Raw genomic sequence first — 10,614 nt, forward strand, 5'->3', positions numbered from 1 at the left:
CCGGGCTCCTCCGGCCCCGCCATGGGCTGCTGCAGCTCCGCCTCCTCAGCCGCGCAGGTGAGGGGCTCCCGCCTCCCGGCCGCCCACCCGGATGCCTCCCCCGCGCTGCGCGGCGGGCGCCAACCGCCTTCCACCACCCGCAAGCTTCCCTTCAGCCCACCATGCACTCCAGAGACGTCCCCTACCCGCACCTCCCCCTGTCCCGCCGTTGCCCCCGCGCTGGCTCCCAGGGCAGCCGACTGGCAGGCGCCTCAGCGCGGCCCCCGGGGCGCCCCTTGCAGACTTGGCCGCCGCCTCCTAGTCACACCTGAGCGGCGCGTCCCGCCAGCCCGCAGGTAGAGGCAAGAAGGACGCCTGCTCTCTGCCCCAGGTGGCACCCCCTCTTCCTTCGTCTTCCGGGCCTGCCTCCTGGCTTCCCACCTCCTTGGAGTCCGCCCGCTGCACATCCACAGACTATCGTCTGTGCTCCCTGGAGGAGTAGCTCCAGCTTGGGCTGTTCGCCCCATCTCCCACCTTATTACAGTTTCTGCTCTATTGGAGATTCTGTCCCTTTTCTCCTGCCAGCAGACCCTGGTCCGGGTTCAAGCGTTTAAGCGGATCCCGGAGCCCTCCTACGACCCGGTTTCCCAGATTCCAGCGGCTCCCCACCCACCCCATCCCCCCTTTGTGCCTTGACCTCAGACACCCAGGCCTCTTCGCACACCGAGGCCCCTGCGGGAGCGCGGGGACTGCGCTGGGAAGGAGATTGGGCACCTGGAGGGTGACGGGAGCGTTACGGAAACTCCCTCTTTGTTGCCAGTGTAACAGGAGGAAGAGGTGCCGAATTTAGTTTTTCTGTGGGCACACTGGCTGAGTGTTGTCGCTGAGGGCTGAGATGCAGAGATTTCTCCCAGCGCCTACCCTGCCCCCATCCAAATTTCGCTAACCTGCCTCTCTCTCTTGCCAATCGGAGCCCTTAACCTGGATGGAAATGCTTTAGACAACTGTATAAGGATCAGATGTAATAGGACTTGACTGCTGTCCGCTAATAACTGAGAGGACCTGTTTGTAAATTACCTAATTTAGTGGATTAGTGAGTGTATTTACAAATACGATAAAAAGCAATCAGGAATACTGCATCAAACTGTCTGGTGGTGGTGTATGAAAAATAGGCTCTGACAATGCCTGGGATGTAATCTCACAGTTTCATTAGCGTAGAATTTAACTATGGTCTTTGATTTGTTTGTTTTGCGGGGGAGACAAGGGCTCTTGTTTTTAGAAATAAAGGCTTGTCGGTTCTTGGTGAAGAAAAACGCTAGTTTTGGGGAAAAAAATTCCTTCAGAGATCTAGCATCTGTGATAATGCCAGAAGTGTTTTGCTACTGCTAAATGACTATATATAACTCAGTTTTAAATAACCTGCATACTTGTTCTGAAAATCTGAGATCTGTCTGAAAATGACTGGAATTGCAGATGAATGGAGGACATCTATGTTTTATTAAGTATCCATCCTAGTTGTCCATTTCTTTTTTGGGTGTTTGCTTACTCGTGTTTTTTTTTTTTTTTCCCTTTTCCTATTAGGATCATAGGCTGATTGGCTTAGTTAAACCTTACTGTTCAGTTAGAATAACAAAGAAAAACTATAAATAGTGGTGTTAGGAGGGAGAGGTCTGTAGTTTTCATATTAACAGATAAAGGTGTGGAATCACACAATACCTTTCAACTGGTTAGAGGTTTTCGGGGAGAGAGAGGATCTAGTTGGGTGCTGTTGGTCTAATATTTACCTAAATATTATTTTGACAAACATGGTATCTTTGCTGTTGCCTTTCTCTGAAGAATTGGTTTACTATGCATCCTCTTTTGGACATGAAATGCCTTAGAGACAGGAAAGTATTGGATAGTTTATGGATGGCTTGTACCATGTTGATAATCAATTAAATTTGGGAGGGATGGATGCTGGACCCAAACTCTACTTAACAGGTCTTGCATTTGACTAGCTCCACATCTTACTTTTCAGAATGCTGCCACATATTTTCCTTGTTTTTTCCTCTTCTTGCAGCCACTGTTTGCTTCATGCCGTGTTCTACAGACAAGACGCGTGTCATGCACCCTGAGGGGTGTGTTTTTTTTTTTTTTTGCCCCTGTGGTTTCCTATAACCAATCAACAGCTGTCACATGCCCTTAAGTTCAGCTTTAGGGACTTGTAGTGTCCAGTGGAGCATTGAGGAGCAGGTTTTGTGCCAAAAAGCAGGTCATCATTTTTTTTTTCTCCCTTATTTGAGGTTTTGATATCATTCTTTATTTGAGAAATGTTATCAATCTGCTGTATTTTAATGCTCCTTTCAGGAACATCATCAGTTGGGATAATATAGTATCTATATGTGTTGTGTTGAAACCAAATAGGGATGCAGCTGCACATCTTCTCTAAATGTGAGCCTCCATATCACTATGAACTTCTCTAAGAGGCCTGGATTGTGTTCTCAGGCACAGTGTTTCTTTCATCCCTTCTACTGGATTGTAAACTTCTTGAATATAGGAACTCTTTTTGTTTTCCGCATATTTGTATTCACTGCAGTGCCTTACTATACCTTGTACATGATAGTGGCTCAGCTACAGTCAGTGAACAGAATATAGATACACCGATGGGAACATTTGGCTGGCAAGTAACATTTAATATGAATCCAGCCCTGAACCATGTGCTGTTTCACTTCCATGAGATGGTGACTAATGTCTCCAAGCCATCCTCTTCTAAGTTCAAATTTGAACTGTTTAAGTTAAAATTCACTTGCCTTTCCCACATTCCATCCTATTCTTTCAATGGGACTGTCAGTTTGCAAAATTGAGCAGGTTTTTTTCTTTGCTACTGGTGCTCCGCTCAGTGCTTATATTTTAGTTGGAGCAGTGGCTAAAACGTCTTAAAGGAGCTTGTCTGCAAACTCTAATGATAACCTGCACAGCACATCAAAACAAACGCGCTTTGTGGTAATCTGCAGTTCAGCTTAGCTTTTCTCAGTCGTATCGTCAGCAACTTTAAAGCCCTGGCAGGTTTTATCATTGTAAATATGGTGTGTTTCCTCTTTGTAGTAGGGATTCACTTTTGAAATATATATAATTTATTTTTCCTCATAGTCTCTTGCTATACTGTAGGCTCTCATAAAAGAGTTATTGTCTTCCAAATTGTTTCATCTCTTGTAGTCTGTTTGGGTATTATTTTCATTTTCTTGGCAGTGTCTCAATATCATAATTTGTCTTCAAAATAATTATCCTGTTTTTGGATTTAGATAAAGTGTCACGTTCTATACCTACTTGTATTTCATTGTTTAAGGAGGAAATTATTGGCAAAATTATTTGTACTGTATCAGATATGTGTCTAAGAATCTTAAGAACTCTTAGAAATGTTTATAGAACTCTTAATTATGTTTTGTTTTCTTATTAGTGACCACTGCAAGTTACTTGCTAATACTAGTACTTGCTCAAGACAAGCCAGTACATGATAGCCTTTGCCTAAAAATCTCTTTGAAGGGAACATAAAAGTAAGATAGTCTTGAGTTTCTTTTTACAGCACTAATCCTCCCTAAGACTCTTAAAATTTATTCCCAACTCTCCATAATTCGTTTGTTCTGTTATAACCTGACATAATTTCTATTCTTGTAATGTTAAACTTCAAAGTTCAGTCGTAAATCTTCAGATTTATGAAATGTTCTTTCCCATTGACAAACCAGTTTGAATGAAGGAAGCTTTTGAAAGATTACTTAGCGAATTGTCAAAAGTCTTTGTAGTTATTGGCTAGATCAGTATTTCTCACAGTAGTGCTTTGGAAGTCAGGAGATTTTGCACGTGCTCTGAAGTTCTGTGTCCTTTGGTTCTAACCTTAGAAATCGTGAGCGGGATGGAGGATAATCTTTCTCGTTGAACAAACTGCCCCTAGTATCTGTCTGTTGGAGAGGTTGTTCTTGTCTCTGGTCTTGTCCCATGTCGTCAAATTGAGAGCTCCATATTTAATTGTGTTTTTCTAGCTCTTATATCTTGTCTTGGGATGAAATGAAAAATGGGAAACAATCAAGTGGTTCACAAACACTGGTTAACTTTTAAGAATGTTAACTGTTCTTTAAAAGAATTTTAATAGTAACTGTAGTCTCCTGCTTTGTGGAATTTGAAGTCAGGGGTTAAAAATGAAATTTGAAGAGTAGTGGGAATGACCAACAGAGACTAAGTTATTCTGTGAAAATGTGCCCAACAAAATATACCTGTTCTAACTGAAACAAAAGATCGTAGCATGAAGACGATTTTTGTTTTCTGAATACTGCGCTTTTAGCCTGTGCTGTGCTTAGTTGCTCAGTCGTGTCAGACTCTTTACGACCCTGTGGGCTGTAGCCTGCCAACTCCTCTGTCCATGAGGATTCTCCAGGCAAGAATACTGGCTGGGTTGCCATGCCCCCCTCCAGGGGATCTTCCCAACCCAGGGATCAAACCCAGGTCTCTGGCATTGCAGGCGGATTCTTTACCATCTGAGCCATCAGGGATGCCCACGTGTAGAAGATCCATTCCTTAAAATATATAAATCAATGTTAATATTAAAATTGGCTGGAAAGTAATGTAAAAATGATGAGACTTTTTGTATAGCTATTTTTCACAGCCTTTTTCGCATTTCAACTTCTCCAGTAATTCTGAAGTCGACTTTACTTCCATTTACAGCTGAGGAAGTTGAGACTTGGATGTTAGTTGAGACTTGGCTGAAGTCTCAGAGCTACTAAGGGATCAATCCAAACTTTACCCTTGTCTTGAATCTGAGTCCTGTGCTTCTGTTTCTGTGTTCACATATATGCTTCCCATATCTTAAATTGCAGTTCATTTTATCTTTAGAAAAGGTCCACTCAATAACATTGTGAAATAAGGAATGTCCAAGTTCAAGTCATGCCATTTTGAACTTGCTGCAGTTACTAGATAGGGAGCAACATGATATAATAAGCAAAACTAGTCCAATTAGAAAGTTCCCAGGCTTAACAAATACTACCAAATACTATTTGATGTGTTAATCCTATCATTTAGAAATGTTGTTGGCTTGGAGGATAGTTATTTGTAGAAATATATGACCATCTCATGCGAAGAGTTGACTCTTTGGAAAAGACTGATGCTGGGAGGGATTGGGGACAGAAGGAGAAGGAGATGACAGAGGATGAGATGGCTGGATGGCATCACTGACTCGATGGACGTGAGTCTGTGTGAACTCCGGGAGTTGGTGATGGACAGGGAGGCCTGGCGTGCTGCGATTCATGGGGTCACAAAGAGTTGGACACGACTGAGCGACTGAACTGAAATGACCTGATTCTGTATTATATGCTGCTACTGGTAATTGGTTTCATGTCTGACTCTTTGCGACCCCATAGACTGTAGCCTACCAGGCTCCTCCATCCATGGGATTTTCCAGGCAAGAATACTGGAGTGGGTTGCCATTTCCTTCTCCAGGGGATCTTCCCAATCCAGGGATTGAACCTGGGTCTCCCACATTGCGGGCAGACACTTTACCGTCTGAGCCACAAGAGAAGTCCTTAGTAAATGTTATGGAAAACCCCAAACAAACTTTCTGGCCAAGTCAATATTTTGCTATCTCCTTCCTCCCCAACCCCTTCCTGTAGAAAGGAGAATTATTTCAGTTTCATAACTTTGACTCAGATTTTTGGGACTCTCAGGACTATTAGAGATAAACTAGAACTACTGTCTTTTCTATTGAACTAAACTGGAATGTAGAGATATGAGGTCTGAGGTCAGAAAGATACATTATGAGGTAACTCAAACTAGAAACCTACTTAGTCACTCTGTCTTTTTTTTTTTTTTTTAAATTTTGGCCTCTCCAGGAGGCATGTGGAATCATAGTTTCCCAGATCCCTGATCTTAAACCAGGAATCAAATCTACACCCCTTGCAGTGGAAGTGCAGAGTCTTAACCCAGTGGACCATGCTGCTGCTGCTGCTGCTAAGTCGCTTCAGTCGTGTCTGACTCTGTGCGACCCCATAGTCGGCAGCCCATTAGGCTCCCCCGTCCCTGTGATTCTCCAGGCAAGAACCCTGGAGTGGGTTGCCATTTCCTTCTCCAATGCATGAAAGTGAAAAGTGAAAGGGACCATGAGGGAACTCCTGAAACCCACTTAGTCCCTTAATCTTTCTGTAGTTACCATTAAGTCTTATCTTTGCAATCTTCATACCACATTGGAAACACCTAAAAGCTTAAAAAAAAAAAAAAAAACACCACATGATTCCTGGATTCTCCTTTCGGAGATTCTAATTTCCTTGATCCAGGGGTACTTCTTGGACATCAAAAAGTTTTAAAGTTGTCCTGATGATTTTCATGTTTTGCCAAGGTTGAAAACCACTCTTCCATACCCTTTCTGTGATAATTCCATCTCCTTCTATGGTTTTAGTTACAACCCATTTGCTGACAATTCTCAAACTAAATTACTGAACTGAAGCCAACTTTATCCTGGCTTCAAAACTGTATATCCACCTATTACTTACCACTTCCACTAGAATGTCTTGTAGGCAACTCAAAGTCAGTGTGTCAAAACTAAACTCAAAGTATGTAGACACAGATAGACACATCTTTTTCAGCATCTTTGATTCACTGAATGACACCAATGTCATGGTATGGAAACTGGAAACCTGAGACATATAGGAAACCTGCTTCTCATTATTCCATATCTAGTCACCATATCTTGTCTCTTTTACCTTCTGAATTCCATCGCAAGTCCCCTAGTCTAAGCTTCTGTCATCTCTGGCCAGAACTTTGCTTCTAGGTCACCTCGTATTCATTCATGCTTCCTTCCAATTTTTCTCCACACTGCAGTCCAATGATTGCTTTAAAAATTCCAAAGCTGTGTGGGGATTGTGTCCCCCACCTACCTGAAGCCCATTAATGGTTTCTGATTACTCTTAAGACAGAGACCAGAGTCAACTGAAACTAGCCAGCTGTGCTTTGTGGGCTGGTCTCTACCTCTCTGCCGCATCGCTGTCAACTCATACCATATTTCTCCTTAATCTTTGTAATCCAGCCTCACAGATTCTTCAGTAGACTTTGTTTTTCTTTTAGGGCTTTGCACATGCTTTTCACTTGTCTGGGAGGCTCTTTGCTTGTCTCCCTAGTCTTTGGCTGACTGATACTCATCCTTCAAGTTTCAGCCTTAGAGTCACTTGTTGGGAAAAGACTTCCTTGATCCTTCAAACTAGGCCATGTCTCCTCATTAAGTTTGTATAGCCTTATATATTTTACCTATGAACACTTAAAGCAATACATAATTATATGGTTAATATCTAGTCCAGAAGTTGCAAAACTACAGCCCATGTGCCAAATCTTTGTATGGCTTGCAAGCTAATAATGCTAAAAATGGTATCTGTATATATTCAGATGGGTGAAAAAAGTTAACCATCTTTGCGTGAGAAATTATTTCATAAAAATTATATCACTGAATTTCATCATCCACAAATAAGGTTTTATTGATGCAGCCACACTCATTCATTTATACAATGTCTATAGCTGCTATTATGTTACAGTGGCAGAGTTGAGTGGTTAGTTGTGACAGAGACCTTGTGGCCTGCAAGTGTAAATATTTATTCTGTGGCTCTATGGGGAAAGTGTTTGCTGACCTCTGGTCTAGACTGAGCTGATGAGGAGAGGGACCATGTATGCTTTGTTCATTGCTGACATTCTCTATGCTTAGCTGGTACCTGGTACATGATAGGTGCTTGTGAAATTTGAACTTTGAAATTTGAAGAGATTTGAACAAATTTTCTTTCCTTCCATGGTTGGATGTGGATGAACTCCAACCTTAGTAACTCTGATGTTTTAAAATTTAATATAAAAAATTTTTAAGAGGACAAATTCTTTCTGACCTTGCCACATGGCTTGCGGGATCCTAGTTCCCCAACCAGGAATTGAACCCAGACCCCGGCAGTGAAAGCACCGAGTCCTAAGTACTGGAACATCAGGGAATTCCATAAAAGGACAACTACTTCCGAAGAAGATTCTCAACAGAAGTCTTAGCAGCTGTCTTAAGCAGCTTGTCTGTTGCAGGTATACATCTCATGTGTGAAGCAAGTGTATTTGTAAAGATGTGAGTTAGAAGGTGAGTTGGTGATGGACAGGGAAGCCTGGCGTGCTGCAGTCCAGGGGGTTGCAAAGAGTTGAACACGACTGAGTGACTGAACTGAACTGAAGTTAGGGGATGTTAGTCTTTTCCCCTTTGTGGACTCCTTTCTGATTTCATATCAGCTGTACAGTAAGATTTACGTTAAAACTTTTGGCTGATAAATTGCTGGAATTTTTTGGTGTGTGTGTGAAAATGATATTACTACAGTATCCCACAACCAAATATTTAGACATCTATTTAGTAAGGAAACTGTTAAAAGCTATTTTTATCCTAATTTTTGAGGTTGTGAGATATGCTGTAAATTGTTTAACGGAAGTGTTTGATTTCTGGATACATTATAATGTAAAATAAGGAAAACAGCAAAAAGATAGAAAAATTGAAAATACATGTTTACTTTGAGATATTCAAGTAGCAGGGAAGGTATTGAAGTGCCTTCCTTTTTTTGGTAGCATTATGATAATGGTAATGATAACAATCACAATTTTGTAAGATTTTTCATTATGAATCACTTAAGTATGATTCAGCTTTAAGAAATGAAAAACCATAAATCTAGATAGCTAAACATTAAGGGAAACATCTCTTACAAGTTGAGAGGTAGGCTGGCTTCTAGCTGGGTTAGTTCTTTGGCTTGATGACATAATGTCCACAAGGACCTGAGTTCTCTCTCTTTTTGTCATTTATGGAAGGTACATTTCCCTCATTTAGCTCCCCTTGTGATCCCAAGATGGATGTGACTCTTTTGGAAGACTCGTGTATGCTGAGCTGACAACTCCCAGTGGTTTTTCTTTCAACAGGAGTTAGGGAGGGCTGTGTACTCATCTTTAAACAATCTGTAGCAAGGGGGAGGCACAGGTGCAGTAACTGGTTTAGACTAACCAGGATTTCCCTCTGAGTCAAGTACAGGGTGAAGCAACACCAGAATAAAATTAGAACACCGCCAGCCAGGCTAGGAGGATCGGGGAGAATGGTGACTGGGTAGGCAGCCACTGATAGCTGCTAGTTTTGCTGATTTCTTCTGCTTGTAAAATAGTGTTTCCTAATATTTTGCTTATAGCTCCATTATAAAACTTCACAGTTGCTAGTCGAAAGTCACACAGTCATCTTCCTATTTCCTCAGTAATACTGCTCTGTGCGTGCTAAATTGCTTCAGTCCTGCCCGACTTTGTGATCCTATAGACTCGAGCCCGCCAGGCTCCTCTGTCCATGGGATTCTCCAGGCGAGAACACTGGAGTGGGTTGCTGTGCCCTCCTCCAGGGGTCTTCCCCGCCCAGGGATTGAACCCATGTTTCTTATGTCTCCTGCCTGGCCAGGTGTGTTTTTCACCACTAGTGCCACCTAGCCACTGCCTAAGCCCCATCTTTCTCTTTTTCCCACCCCAACTGCTTCTTTCCTGTTAGGAGGCAAGCATAGCTGCTGGATAAAGAAGAGCATTTAAGGTTGGAATAATGGTTAGATAGCTAATCAGTATTCCCACAACCAGTGGGCACTAAGAGGACGTTGGTGTTACTATAACCTTTTCCCGTTCAAGCTGTCTGTTTGCTTTTCTACCTCTTCTCACTTCTGTATGTGTTTATCTCTATCTGATTAGTACTCATCTTTTCTTTCTTTTCCCTTTCTTTCCCCTAAAGTTTTCTTTTTCCTTCCCTTTCTTTCTACCTCTATCTGATGGACTTGGTGCTACCAAGTCACTTCAGTCGTATCCGACTCTGTGTGACCCCATGGACTGCAGCCCACCAGGCTCCCCCGTCCCTGGGATTCTCCAGGCAATAACACTGGAGTGGGTTGCCATATATCCTTCTCCAATACATGAAAATGAAAAGTAAAAGTTAAGTCGCTCAGTCGTGTCCGACCCTTAGCAACCCCATGGACTGCAGCCTTCCAGGCTCCTCCATCCATGGGATTTTCCAGGCAAGAGTATTGGAGTGGGGTGCCATTGCCTTCTCCACTGATGGACTTAAGGAGCCACAATACTGAGTGGAATATACTAGAATAGAAAAGTAGAAAGAGAGTGTCCTTTTTTTTCCCCCCTCCTGTTTAATTTTGGGTATTTTTGTTTTTTGGTAAAGCAATAGTAAGACTGAAGATTCACATCATAATTTAGAGTATCTCTATGATACAAAGAGCTCTTATGGTATAAAAATTGCATCTTTGCAACGAATAGCTAGTTTACAGAAGGAGAATTAGTAAACTAATATGTTAATATGTTCAGTTTTGCTCATAAGTCAAATTAAGGGCACATAGACACCCTGTTCATCTGTACCTTTGGTAAAACTTAACAGGATAATATTAATTGCTCATGTGGTTTTGACTCAAGTATACTTTATTGATTTGCTGAATAACTGGTTTGACTCTCTTGGGATACTGTTTGATGACATGTATTGAAGGCCATAAAAAATTTGACACCCTTTAATTTAGTAATCCAAGAGTATAGTAAATGCTAGATGCCAGAATATTTACATGTGGCATTATTTATAATAGCAAAAATATATTTTAA

The 10,614-nt window shown here is 41.9% G+C and overlaps 1 protein-coding gene across 3 annotated transcripts in view; it reads left to right on the top strand.

Moving 5' to 3' along the window:
• Positions 1–6: 6 nt before the first annotated feature.
• SLC44A1 (solute carrier family 44 (choline transporter), member 1) overlaps positions 7–10,614 on the top strand; it is a 231,977-nt gene continuing 221,369 nt past the window's right edge. For all 3 annotated transcript variants that reach the window (XM_010843534.1, XM_010843533.1, XM_010843532.1), the window contains exon 1: positions 7–57. In XM_010843534.1, coding sequence (XP_010841836.1) covers positions 22–57 — 36 coding nt within the window. In that variant the 5' untranslated portion in view covers positions 7–21. The remainder of the gene's footprint in view (positions 58–10,614) is intronic.

This window comes from Bison bison, unplaced genomic scaffold (assembly GCF_000754665.1).
Source record: "Bison bison bison isolate TAMUID 2011002044 unplaced genomic scaffold, Bison_UMD1.0 scf7180017864183, whole genome shotgun sequence".
Taxonomy (NCBI): Eukaryota; Metazoa; Chordata; class Mammalia; order Artiodactyla; family Bovidae; genus Bison; species Bison bison.